The sequence below is a fragment of the Bactrocera neohumeralis genome, chromosome 5 (assembly GCF_024586455.1).
Source record: "Bactrocera neohumeralis isolate Rockhampton chromosome 5, APGP_CSIRO_Bneo_wtdbg2-racon-allhic-juicebox.fasta_v2, whole genome shotgun sequence".
NCBI lineage: Eukaryota > Metazoa > Arthropoda > Insecta > Diptera > Tephritidae > Bactrocera > Bactrocera neohumeralis.
In genome coordinates this window covers 76,820,317-76,834,607 of record NC_065922.1, presented here as the reverse complement: position 1 = coordinate 76,834,607, position 14,291 = coordinate 76,820,317, and the positions used below count along the sequence as shown (strand labels likewise).

Here is a 14,291-nt window from a genome sequence, read left to right as displayed (position 1 = left end):
GTTACAGCTTGCACGGACGGAGGGACAGAAAGACAATCAAACGAATTTCAACTTTTCTCGTCATCCAGTTCAATTATACATACATATAAGTATATATAACCCTATATCTATTTCGCTTAGTTTTAGGTGATACCTACAACGGTTAGCTGTACAAAACTATAATACTCTGTAGCGACTGGTTGCAAGCGTATAAAAATATATCTCGCTTACATTTTCTTTGATAAAAATTATATTTTGAATTAATTTATTCATAAGAAATTTAAATTCAATTTTAAACGCGGAAATCGGCTCAATTAATTTTTTTAAGATTATTAGCTTTTTCATAAAAAAAGATTTTTACCTATAGTATGCCTAATAATATTATTAGAATATGACTCTACATTAAATTGCTTCGCTTTGCATATGGCAGTGCGCAATTTCTTACTATTAAAATAAGCAAATTATTAAGCTTTCAGTGATAGCACGCCCTTCATGCCAAATAGTTCGACTTTTGTCTTCTGTAAAAAGAAAAAACACCGAGCACATTTGTGTCTTTTAGAAATATTTTCAGTTCAAAGCGTGAAATTCAACACCGTTTCTGATTTTAATGCCAAATTCAGAAATCCTAACCACAATTTAAGCTTCTTTATCATAGTATTCTGATATATAGAACTAGTTCTTTTCTCTCAAATAGAATATTTGAATAATATGAATTATATTTTTGCGGCCACATACACTGTAAAGCCACAAAGGTGGCACGAAACAAATAAAAATAGTTTTTCCGTCGAATTCCCAGTTTTAATATGGAAGTCACACAGTTTTCATGCATTGAAAAATCCTTTCAAGTGAGATTTCACTCACACGATTTGTAACAATTTGTTCTCATTATTTATTATTCAACATAAATAATCGCTAAAATAGGAATCATCAGCTGCAAAGTTATATTTTCATATTTCTATTGTTTACAAACGTAAAAGTCAATTGTCAGTTAATGACTGTGGTTGCCACTTCAAGAGGCTACGCAAAATACCCAAAATACCAGTATCATTTTATTGTTCGCAAAATTTGTAAATGTCCTCATAAACACTCGTTACAAGCAATTGATTTATTTGTAACTATGCGGTATACTATTTAGCAGAACAGAGGCAATTATTGCAATTTATAAGCGCTAATAAAACAGGCATTAACTTAATGAACTTCTAATGAGACTTGCAATATTTTTGTCTACTTTGTAAACAGTATAAAGTGGTGAGTTTTGGTGAAACGAGTTTTCAAAGGCAAATAAACTGTACTATTGTTGTTTTTGCTTACTGTTAACTGCAATTTACATGCACACGCATGCATACGCGAGAATGTGCAAATCTCGCATTGCGGCACTCACCTGGCGGTATTGTCATTGAACCTGATTTTGCTAACGCCAACTATTTGGGCAAGCGATTAGCGCCGCTAAAGTCAAACTGCAACTACTTATGTGAACGTTACAGAATGTTAGTTGTTGTTTTTGCTGCCTTTTTTCAATCTTGCATTTGTTTGTGCTTTCCGATTTGCGCATTCGCTCAAACCAAATCGAAATCGAAGTCCAAATGAAGGAGAACAGGAACTTGTCGGCTGCAACTATTTACTTTTGTTTTGCTGCTATTTTTATGATGCTTGCTTGCTGCATTAATATTTAGAAAAAAGCAACTGCTATTGTTTCTGTAACATTTGTCGCATTTTTTGCGCCAATGGAGAGCAGTACATGTTGCTTTACGCTTTTTAATTGTTATTTGCTGACATTTGTATTTATTGCTGAAGTTAGAATTGTTGTTGCGCTGCCAGTTGATTGCAAATGTCTACTTCATTATGTAATGCAAGTTTGCGCAAGATATTGGCGGGAAAAGGAGCATTTTCTATCAAAATAATAGAACAAATGGACACTGCACAGACAGCAAAGCCAATAACAATTGTATTGAAAAATATTTGCCAGCTTTCGGCACAAAGCAACAGTTGCGCAATAGAGTTTCGATCGCAGTGCAAGCTGCAATTTATTGTTTTTCTAACACTTGTGCATACTTACTTACATATGTAAATTTGCATATGGCATTTTAACATACATAATAACATAATACACACATAAATAACAAACTGATCGATTTCCTCGTTAATCAATGACGTTTTTTATTGCTGCATTTTCTTATTGCCATAGTTGGCTTCAAGTCGCTAACAAAAACAATTAGTTGAAACCTTTGTATTTGCAAACAGCCGTGCGATATTCGCTTACTTGCGGCATTATTTTATGCAAACAACAATCTAAATACACCATGCATACAAATGTGTGCACAACATAACACCCTGTACCACTGAAATTTGTGAATATCAATTTCACCTTGCAGTCCTCATGCCAGTTGACTGCAAGCACGAAGTAGCGGCAAATGCAAAAGGAAAACTCAAATGAAACAGTTAACGCATAACGGGCATAACTATGAAAAAAGTAAAATCATATATAAAATTGTACAAATGGTGCATATGATATTTTCTAGTCCAAAAAAATTAGCTTACAACTTTTTGCCTGTTTGTGTGCACTTTTTATCTCCTTTGCAAAGTCAAAACAAAGGCTGAAACAATGCTTCTTCGATATTCTTCCAGGAAAAATTGAATTGGTTGCTTACAAAACTTGATTTTTTCACAAGTGTATGATATACAAATATAGCTACATACATTCGTACATATGCAACTAACTAAAGAATAGTTGAGATAAATTAACGACTTCGAAGAAAGTACACTACTTTAGCAGCAAACAACTCAGACGCTCTTACTGATAAAACAATATACTTATGTACTTAAGTATGTACATATGTATGCACTTGCGTTATGCCTCAAAGAGTCATTAAGAAGAGATGTACTCTAAAATTAAAGGGTATAAATTTGTAAAATCTGGCGGTTGTTTCAAAACTTGTTGGTTAGGTCAAGTCGTACTCAATATCTTCACAACTCAAGAACTCAGACGCGCTTTGTGATGACCAATTTGCAGGTGTACAAGTATGTACTTAAGTGACTGTTCTTGTGTTTTCAAAAACGTCATTGGCAGCTGAAGGTATTGGTGCTACAAATTATTCAGACGCTTTTGTGAGTTTTGATAACGTAAAATTCTAAAATAGACCACATTCATACAAATACTACTCGTGTTTATACATACTTATGTATGTACAAGTACTCGCTTGTATATGAAGATTAAGTTGTGTTTACACTTCGATTAGCAAATACAGTTTTTATAGTCTAATTATGAGTACGCCATACTCGAATTTGAAGCGTTAGCAATAATAAATGCGAAAAATAATTTCAAGCTATTTTTAATAAGTAAAAACCCTTAAGTGCCTACATGAGTAGGTGTGGGTACTCGTTGGGTAGTTTTCCAATTTATCGCACATTTATATAACGCTGTCATGTTGATTTATAACCCTTATTGTCGCAGCAACAATAAACGCAAACGGCAGTTTCAAGTGCCTTACTTACACAGTATACACAGAAATGAAGTGACTTTGAGCAAATAAAAAATATTATAAGCATTTTTAAAGCTTCTTTTAAAGCAGCTGAAAATGCAAAGTAATCATAAATAGGTCTTATGTGTAAATAATGAAAATTGTATAAAAATTACACATTTTTTCAGTAAGTTTTCACACTTCCCACACGCTAAATTGTTAAATGTCACGCACTGCTAAGGTTATGTGGCGTTGTTTTCGGCTTTTACTGCCTTTTCTGCTTTTGATAACCCAGTTGTGTGGCAAAGAAAATACGATTTATCAAGCGCCAGCTTCATACAAGCATTGTTTTTATAATATTTTAAATATTTTTCAATTATACACCAGCAATGCATTGACATACTTTCGCTCGACATACAAACAAACGTGCGATATTTACATTTCACAGCTGATTTTGCTAAACACAGCATGCGCTGAGCCTTTATTTATAAATACGTACGTATGTATGTATGTATGTGCGAGTACGTGTGTTATCGGCAATTTAGCGCTCTCCAAGTCTGCATTTCAATATATAGACCTATTGTGTATAATTATATAAAATAATAAAATTAATATTTGCGCACATGTATTGGTGTATTCATACAAAAACAAAAAAAAAACAAGTTCTAGCACCAGCTGCAATCACTGAAGATACACATACACTCATGCTAAGCCACATTTGCGCTGATAGATGTTGTTGAACCTCGCTGATAACGCGTTCGTCGCGAACCCAAGCTGGTTAATATATTAATCAATAAAAGCAAAGCGCGATCTCTTTGCTACGTACATTTAAAGAACAGCAGTGAAGCGCACAGCACAATACAAATTAAATAAAAGTAGTAAAGAAAACAAATAAAAAAAAATAGTAAAAAAAATTTTAAATTTACTGGTTATTTTACTGAACCGAATATAAATATTTTTTTTTTGTCATTCAAAAATTTTTCGAAGAGTAATTACTAGTTTTAATGGAAATTATGTATATATTTTTACATACATATGTATATCTACATATTTGCATATGTATGTACAGACATATATACAAACATAAATTTAAAATTTAAAAAAATATAATTTTGAAAAGTAAGCTGTGTTTTTACTGATGATTTTTCAAAAAAAATTATTTCAAAACCTTGTTTTCCAAAAAAAAAATTTATTTAATTTTAATAAAAGCAATATTTTTACGATTTTTTTATTTTTCAATCAAAAAAAATTTGTGTTTCAAACAAAAATTATTTATTTAAAAACCATGTTTTCCAAGAAAAATTTTTGCTGCGAAAAATTTAATTTTAGTTTTAATAAAAGAAATAATTCTTAAAATTTTTTTCCCAAAACAAAATTATTTATTTGAAAACCTTATTTTCCAATAAAAAATTTTGCTAGAAAAATAAATTTTGGTTTTAATAAAGCAATATTCTTTATAAAATTTTTGATTCAAATTTATTTATTTCATAACTTTGTTTTCCAAGAAAAAATTTTCCAAAAAAAAAATTATTTTAATGAAAGCAATATTTTTACAATTTTATTTTCATTTTTCATTAAAAAAAATTTTGTTTTTAATTATTATTTATTTCAAAACCTTATTTCCAATAAAAAAAAAATTACAAAAAATTTTGGTTTTAATAAAAGCAATATTTTTAAGAATATTTTTATTTTTCATGCAAAAAAATTAATTTTAGTTTTGATAAAAATAATATTTTTTACAATATACTATTTACATAACACTGCATATACATACATATGTATGTATGTAGGTGTTTCTTTCTAACATTTTCATTATCTTTTCTTTTTTCTTTACAGACCGATAAATTTCAATCCAACTTCACTACTAAGGATTCCATCGACTATTTTTTTACAATTCGTAAATAAATAGTTGCAGCATCGCATACCGGAAAGTTTGAAAAAACACCGCAAACCAAAACCAACGATTTTTAAGTGATTAATTTCACTTTCTCAATTTTCTTTATTTAATTTATTCGTCTCGATTCAAGCGAGAGAAAAGCCAACAAAAAACCGAACTCATAGAATGGTAGAAGGTGATTCGATTAAGAATAAAAGTGATTGTAAGTATTTATGAAATTTATAATTTCGAAAATTTAGCTTACACCTGCTTTAATACAATAGCTATTGCGGTGCATAAAGCTTATTTCGAAAACGATTGGCAGACAGTTAGGAAACCGCGAGCTGCTAAACGCGCGCTCCAATTCGATTTAGTATTAGTAGCTTCTGCTGATAATGAATGCTGTGCTTAAATATACATACATAGTGTATTTTCGTAATAACAATAAACTACATATGGCCTTGCAGGCTCGGGTGGCACATATTTTCGAAAAATCATAAAACTTTCACACCTCGAAAGGTAATACGAGTATGTTTGCCGCAATCGTAAGATTTTTGTATTCAATACCGCCAAAAAAGAAAAATGTCGAAAAAATATGGAAACTGTTTACGTCATTTTAGGTGCGTTAGTAGTGAGGCGCGGTTTTAAAGTTAATGAAAACATTCAATATTTAGTAACTATATTATATGTATATACATATATACGTATGTATGCTTGTCTGCAGCTTTACATATGTACATATATGAATGTGTGTATATGCACATATATATTCCCGACCTACAATTTCTAAGCGTGCAATGTTTTTAATCATGTATTAATCAAGACTATCTAATTGAATCCGGCATCAAGGCCAGCAATACGCCAGTAGTAAAAATTACCACTGATTAACAAGTGTGTACATACATACATACACATATGCAAATGAATAGTATACGTATAACAGTTTCGCTTTTAAATGATTCATTTGCTGCCTGACAACACATTTTTGTTGTAATTTCTTTCAATAAAACCAACTGTGAATCATATTGTTTTTAGTGCCAAACTTAATATAGCCTGTTCAGGGTATAAAGTTATTCTATTATCAAAATATTTTTTTACTAAAATTTTTTTCAATTAAAAATAATTAAAATAGTTAAGTTTTCTGCACCAATTAGCTGTTTTTATTATAAAAATTATTTATCAGAAAGATTTACATAATATAAAGGGGTAGTCGAAAAAGTATTTTCGTATTTCAAATCAAACTTAAACTTATTTTTTTATATTTATAATGAACTTTAACAAATATGCACTGGAATACGAAAATACTTTTTCGACTACCAAATATTTTCCTTTACCACTTCATCACAATACATATTTTCTCTCTCCCTCTCTCTCATCACGCGCTTTCAGCCTATAATGTAGAGGCTGGCATCCAACCAAACTACAATAGCAGCAGAAACAACTCGATCGACAATCGTTCCATTCTACAGCCCTATTCATTGGGCAGTGGCGGCAAGGATCCCGAATACCAATTTGCAGCAGTCAACAAGGGTTACGAGACGGACATAAGCAGCGCTGGCGGTGATAAGCATGACGTAGAAAAGGGTAGCGCGGCCGTCATTGAGGTCACCAACGGCGTCGCCATACACGGTGGCAACGGCGGCGGCGGCAACAATGGCGGAGGCTCTGGCGCCGATGGTCGTCGCTCCACTGGCATACGGGCCGGTTTCGAGCAGGCCATCGAACTATGCGGCTATGGCAAATTCCACTATATCCTACTGGCCATTTGCGGTCTGGTGAGCACCAGCGAGGAAATGGACGTCATATCGATGTCGTTCATTCTACCATCGGCAGAATGTGATTTGGATTTAAATACGAGCTCCAAAGGTTGGCTCAATTCGATCATTTTCATTGGCATGATGGTGGGCGCCTATTTCTGGGGCAGTATCGCCGATGCGGTGGGACGTAAGAAGGTGCTCATTGTGATCTCCTTCATGAATGGCTTTTGTATTGTTGCATCGTCATTTTCGCAAACCTACGAATGGTTTATGCTGTTTCGCTTTCTCAACGGCGCGGCGTAAGTACACAGACATATAAACTTATACATAAAATATAAAATTTAACTATATACGAGTATATATACATACATTTACACATTTGTGTGTCTATAAAAACAAGCGACACGAACACATCAATCCATCGGTAGCCGTTTCATCAGCAACACACTTAATGCTAAGAAAATGAATCATTGGCTTTGAAGCTGTCGCAATAGTTGCGGTGAATAAATATAGTAAATCGCGACTTTGCGTTAATTATATTAAGGGGTTATATTAACCACTTGCAAGTTAGAAAAATCCCGTTTGTTGTGAAAGAAATCAATCAACAAATTTAACAAATATTGGTGGTCGAAAAAGACTTTTCGTATTTTGGATTTCCATTGTTCCATAAATTCCATATCAACTTCAAATTTTCGAACAATATGAGCGATATTTTCAAATATGTGCCTATTCGATATACAAAAAATCGATTTCCCGAAATTCACGAATGTACATACATAGATACATACATATATAGCCCCATAAATGCTTCTTGCCAATCGCGTTCAAATCGCCGGCACAGCACTTACTTTGCCCTCCGATGAGGCACGCGCATGCACACACATTGTGTTGGAATTGCAAATATGTATGTATATACATGTATGTACGTATACATATTTGCAAGTGTATATGTGTATTTTCGCACATTATGAATTTTTAATTTTGTTTTGTAATTTCCACCTTATTCGCGAGGTGTTAATGTGCCATACAACACACACACACACCCATACACACACTTGCCGCAAGCATGTTATTTGTTTATTTACACAAAGGGGAAACATTTTTAACGCGCTCAATGGGAAATTAACTCGTAAACAACATTTCGAAATCATCATCAAATCGACGCTTTTATAATGTGCATTGTGCGCGAACGTACAAATCGCAATAACAACGCGAGAATATTTATAAACACACACACAGGCGCACATTTCTGGCCGTTAAAGCGCTTATTAATATTTATGGCGGCAATTACTTATACAAATTAAATATAGAAAATATTTGAAAGTAAATTTATTGCTGCCAACTTGCGTGTGAGCAAAATGCATTTCGTTTTTTTGCGCTCTTTTGTTCGTTCGCTGTGTGTGTGTGAAGAATGTTGCTCATACGCCATGTCGCCGGCGCAGTTCGTTGCTTCGGCAAACACGATGGCTGTTGCGTATGGAGCGTGCGCCAACATGCAAATCACACGGCTTAAACGCTTTGAAATGATAATTTCTTAAATTCGCTGCCTAAAGGAACAACAAAAAAGTGAATCATACTGCAAATCGGCAGGTTTTTAGGCATTGCTGTGTCTTTACTTAAAATGTACGACTGCAAACTGCCACAGTGTCATTAACGGTAGTTTTTGAATTGCAAAATTTTGTTTTAACAGCTCTCAAGCGGAGTGTGAATGAACGTACAATTTTTTTTTTCATTTTTTCGAATATTCTTGATAGTGGATCGTCATTTTTGGCGTGTTTTCGGCAATATTAAAGAGATATTCAAAATTCGGCAATATTAACAAAAAACGATTGAATATTTTTCATAACTATTCGAAAATCAATATTTTAAAGTATGGACTATGTTGTCTTAGACTTCAAAATTTTCGTTTCCATTTCCATACTTAAATAATGCCAGTTCTTTGCAGCAACCAAAGCACAAATTATTATAAATTCAAGTTCATTGCTCATGTTTTTTTTTTTGCAAAATTAGCATGCGCCTTTGCACCTCTTCAACAAACATTATCACCATCACCATCGCCTAATTTTTTGTCATCCTTTGATCTCACCTTGGCTAAATGTTTGAGCTTCTAACTATTACATCGGTCTTTCCACTTTGCAGTCTCGGCGGCAGCGGTCCGGTCATTTGGTCGTACTTCGCCGAATTCCAGCCGAAATCGAAACGTGGCTCCATGTTGAGTTTCATGGCTGCCTTCTGGACTTTTGGTAATCTCTTTGTTGCCGGCCTGGCGTGGTTGATCATCCCCAGCAGCATCGGCTTCAAAACAGATTTAATTACATACAATTCCTGGCGTATCTTCTTGATGGTGTGCGCCCTGCCATCATTCGTTGTCGCTTTCCTACTCTTCTATCTGCCGGAATCGCCGAAATTCTTATTGACCAAGGGCAAACAAGAAAAGGCGATGGCCATCTTTCGTGGCATCTTCGTGACGAACACCCGCCGACCGGCCGAACAATATCCCGTTGCCGAATTGGACATCGATGAGAAATTGTTGGCTGAGATTAAGGAAAATCAGGCTGGCGTCAAGGGCAAGTACAGTAAAATGATGTCGAGCATGGCCGAGCACAGTAAACAGCTGTTCACCTCTCCCATACTGAAATTCACACTCGTCTCGATTATCATCAACTTTACCTTCCACATCGGTTATTATGGTCTGATGATGTGGTTCCCCGAGCTTTTCAATCGCTTCGAGGAATACAGTCACGATCATCCCGACGAACATGCTGGCGTCTGCACAGTCACCAAATATGTTGTCGCCCAGGGCGAAACGGAAACGGGCACCTGTTCAGCGCAGATACCGCAGAGCGTTTTCCAGGAGTCGTTAATTTCACTGGCTTCGGCGCTGCCAGCCAATTTGATTGCCATTTTGGGCATGGATTTATTGGGTCGCAAATTTTTCCTTATATTCGGCACCATGACGGCTGGTGTGTGCTCGGCTGCCATGAATTTCGTCTTCAACTCTACACAGAATTTGATCGTGACGGCTATATTTAGTGGTGCCATATCGGCTGCAAATGCGGCCTTGGACTGTCTCATCACCGAGGTGTTCCCGACACATTTGCGCGCCACCGGTGTGGCTATATCGATGGTGGCGGCGCGTATGGGTGGCATCATTGGTAACATTGTGATTGCGACACTTCTGGATCACTATTGCCCAGCTCCGACGTATATTGTGGCAACCCTGTTGATAGGTGGCGGTCTCATGTGTTTGATGTTGCCCAACACAACTCGTAAAGAATTGAACTAATCCATCAAACGTGTATTAGATAATAAGAGGCAGAAGGAAGGAAACCCCAAGAGATGGGAAAATGGAGAAGTAGAGAAACAGGGAGTAGACACATACGAGTTTGGTAAAAATACTCGGAACTAACGAATTTCTTCAATGAATCTAGTTGAGTTGGAAACAAATGCACGTACACATATAAAAACAAAAACAAAAACCCCAGCATATATGTATGTACATCTAAGTAATAAAGTAATATCGCTTAGGAACTTGTTGTAAATTTTCTAGCCATGTAATATATGTAACTACCGATTAATATAAAAGTAAAAAAGTAAACAAATTTACATAAATATGTATGTATACACGTAATTACCAAAAAGTGAATTAAAAGTTTCAAAGTAAACGATTATAAAAATGTAATTTCATATTTTAAATAAAACGTTTTAATTAAGATGAAAAAACAACACTTGATTTTGTGTATTAATTCATAGGAATTTTTTATAATTTTCTCAAAAGCTCCTGTTTTTCCTATACTCCCAGTACATCCTTAATACTTTGTAAAGCTCATAAATACGAATAATATGACAACACTGTACTTAAATGTTGTAAAATAAAAAATCAATTCAATAATTTACTATGTAATAAATAATTTTTTTAATATTTGATTTTTTCATAATTTTAGCAGATGAAGAAAACGATGGAAACCCTGCCTTAAATATGTTCATATTGAATGTCTTGTTTTACCTTTCGTTTGAGAAAATTATACAATACAGTATTAACATTTTTGATTCACAACTTAAAATTTATTTATGCAGGAAGAATGATGGCAATCCTGTCTCTAAATATTTAAAGATGGATGATATTGCAATTAGCTTTCGTTTGATACCCATATTGCTATTTCAGAAAAATAATTATTTGGCAACCCTGCATCAGAAAAGTATAAACTACATTATAAACATATAACAGAAATTATAAAAAATAATAGAAAACCCATTTATTTTAACATTTTTTATTTAAAACTTAAATTTTATTTTTACAGGCAGAATGATGGCAACCCTATATTAAAAGTACCTCAGAACGAATGATATTGCAATTAGCTTTCGTTTGATACCCATATTGCTATTTTTATATTTCACATAGAAAAATCATATGACAACTCTGCCTCAGAAAAGTATGAAGCACAGTAGATATAACAGGGACTATAAAAAATTGTACCCATATTGCTATTTCAGAAAAACAATTATTTGGCAACCCTGCATAAGAAAAGTATAAACTACATTATAAACATATAACAGAAATTATAAAAAATAATAGAAACCTCATTTATTTTAATATTTTTATTTACAACTTAAACTTTATTTTTCAGGTAGAATGATGGCAACCCTGTATTAAAAATACTTTATAATGAATGATATTGCAATTAGCTTTCGTTTGATACCCATATTGCTATTTCAATATTTCAGAAAAAATAATTATATGGCAACCCTGCTTCAGAAAAATATAAAGTACAATACATACAGCAGAGATTATAAAAAATAATAGAAAACCCATTTATTTTAACATTTTTTATTTAAAACTTAAACTTTATTTTTACAGACGTAATGATGGCAACCCTATATTAAAAGTACCTCAGAACGAATGATATTGCAATTAGCTTTCGTTTGATACCCATATTGCTATTTTTATATTTCACATAAAAAAATCATATGGCAACTCTGCTTCAGAAAAGTATGAAGTACAGTAGATATAACAGCGATTATAAAAAATAATAGAAACCCCATTTATTTTAACATTTTTTATTTGAAACTTAAACTTTATTTTTCAGGTAGAATGATGGCAACCCTGTATTAAAATTACTTTATAACGAATGATATTGCAATTAGCTTTCGTTTGATACCCATATTGCTATTTCAATATTTCAAAAAAAAATAATTATATGGCAACCCTGCTTCAGAAAAGTATAAAGTACAATACATACAACAGAGATTATAAAAAATAACAGAAAGCCCATTTATTTTAAAATTTTTTATTTAAAACTTAAACTTTATTTTTACAGGCGGAATGATGGCAACCCTATAATAAAAGTACCTGAGAACGAATGATATTGCAATTAGCTTTCGTTTGATACCCATATTGCTATTTCAATATTTCAGAAAAAATAACTGTATGGCAACTCTGCACAAAAACAAAAATAAAATGTAAAATTGCTTACGAGAATAATAAATTATGGCCAAAAACATGTTTTTGTGTTTTATTTTTTATGACACAAGAATTAACTTCAAATTTAATATTTTACTTTTAAGTACCTGGCAACCCTACTTTTATGGCTTTCCAAATATTTAAAAATTTTCCAAAAACAAAAATTTTCCAAAACCAAAATATATTTGTCCAAAAAAATGCCGTAACATAATTTTATGCAATCTGCATTAAAATTGATATTGTTTTTTAAAGTACCTGGCAACCCTATTTACGCCATTAAAACAATAAAAAAATATATTTTTTTTACAAAAAAAAAAATTAATTAAAGAAAAAAAAAATTAATTAAAAAAAAAAAATTTCCGTAACTTAATTTTTTTGCAACGTGTATTAAAAATATACTTAAATTTAAATACCCCCCATATCTCATTCGCAACACACGCAAACACGCACTTGCACGTGCCAGCATAATTTTTTCGTTGACATCGACCGCCTGCCAAAACACCAGGCGCGCAAAACTGCACAGCAAGTAACCAGAGCCAGCAGTGCGCCTTTGGGGTATGCTACACTGGCTGGAGCCATGTTACTGAACTGCCAACAGTGCACTGTACTGTAGTAGTCAACAGGGCACTGTTCTGTAGTGCCCACAGTGCACTGTAATGTCATTTCAACAGCGCACTGTACTGTAGTGGCAACAGGGCTCTGTACTGTAGGGGCAACAGGGCTCTGTACTGTAGTCAAAAGTGCTCTGTTAACAAAACAGCAGCCGCCTACTGGCATTTATGTTCGCCTGGTAGAAATGGAAAATTTTGTAAATGAGATTTTTTCCTGTGAAGACTTAAGAACGAAACTTGCTCTGAACGAGTTTCGCTGTTGGTGCGCATATGCGATTTGCTATGCAAGTGCGATTTGTTTTAAGTGGATTTTTACATTTTTTGGACTATTTGAGTAAAATTTTTTTTAAAAATAATTTCAAATAAATTTTTTTTTAATAAAATTTTTATTTAAATAAAATTTTCAAGAAAATTAATGAAAAAAGTATTTAAAAAATTAAACAAAAAATTAATAAAATAAAATAAAAAAATTAAAAACAAAAATTATTTAAAAAGAAAATCATTAAAGAAATTTGATAAAATATTAGTAAAAATCTGCCATTAAGCAACTAAGCAACCCCAGCCACCAAATAAACAAAGGAAGTAAAAACGCATTTGTTTAAGTTTCTTTTTATATATTTTATTATTTTTTTGCAGTTTTTTATTATTTGTCTGTTTGTTTTTGTTCGACTTTACTCGCTTTGATGTTTTTGCTGCTTTAATTAATCAATTTTAATAACTATTTACACAATGTTTAAAGCATCGAAGACCTTTATAATGAATTTATTTTACTCCCTTTCTAAATTTTGCAAATTCAAATGTTAATTATTTACTATAATTAATTTGTTATGACTTCCTCTTTGTTTTCGCATTATGTATGTATGTATGTGATTCACTGAAAATAATGGGTTTAACTAGCATGATTTGTGGTGCATTCTAATTTGGTCGTCTACAAGCTAAGGGCGATGGCTAAATGGGCGCAATGTTGTTGTAACACAACACATACAAAGTCTGTGCCTATTTTAAACATAATTTTATATGATATTTTAAACAATAGTTGCATTTGCAAACCCTTTAACTACATGTCTTTAATAGCGCTGGATTACTGGATGAAGGTGAGTGACGCCTTAAAGATACATAAGTGAGCAAGCAGGCGCTTTAAACGTACAA

General features: G+C 32.9%; 1 protein-coding gene across 4 annotated transcripts in view; it reads left to right on the top strand.

Annotated features, from left to right (window-relative positions):
• Window positions 1-10,798, top strand: part of LOC126760780 (synaptic vesicle glycoprotein 2B) — a 36,580-nt gene extending 25,782 nt beyond the window's left edge. For all 4 annotated transcript variants that reach the window (XM_050476676.1, XM_050476675.1, XM_050476678.1 and 1 more), the window contains exons 2-4: window positions 5,274-5,536; window positions 6,703-7,369; window positions 9,210-10,798. In XM_050476676.1, the coding sequence (XP_050332633.1) occupies window positions 5,500-5,536; window positions 6,703-7,369; window positions 9,210-10,356 (1,851 nt within the window). In that variant the 5' untranslated portion in view covers window positions 5,274-5,499 and the 3' untranslated portion in view covers window positions 10,357-10,798. The remainder of the gene's footprint in view (window positions 1-5,273; window positions 5,537-6,702; window positions 7,370-9,209) is intronic.
• The last annotated feature ends 3,493 nt before the right edge of the window (window positions 10,799-14,291 follow it).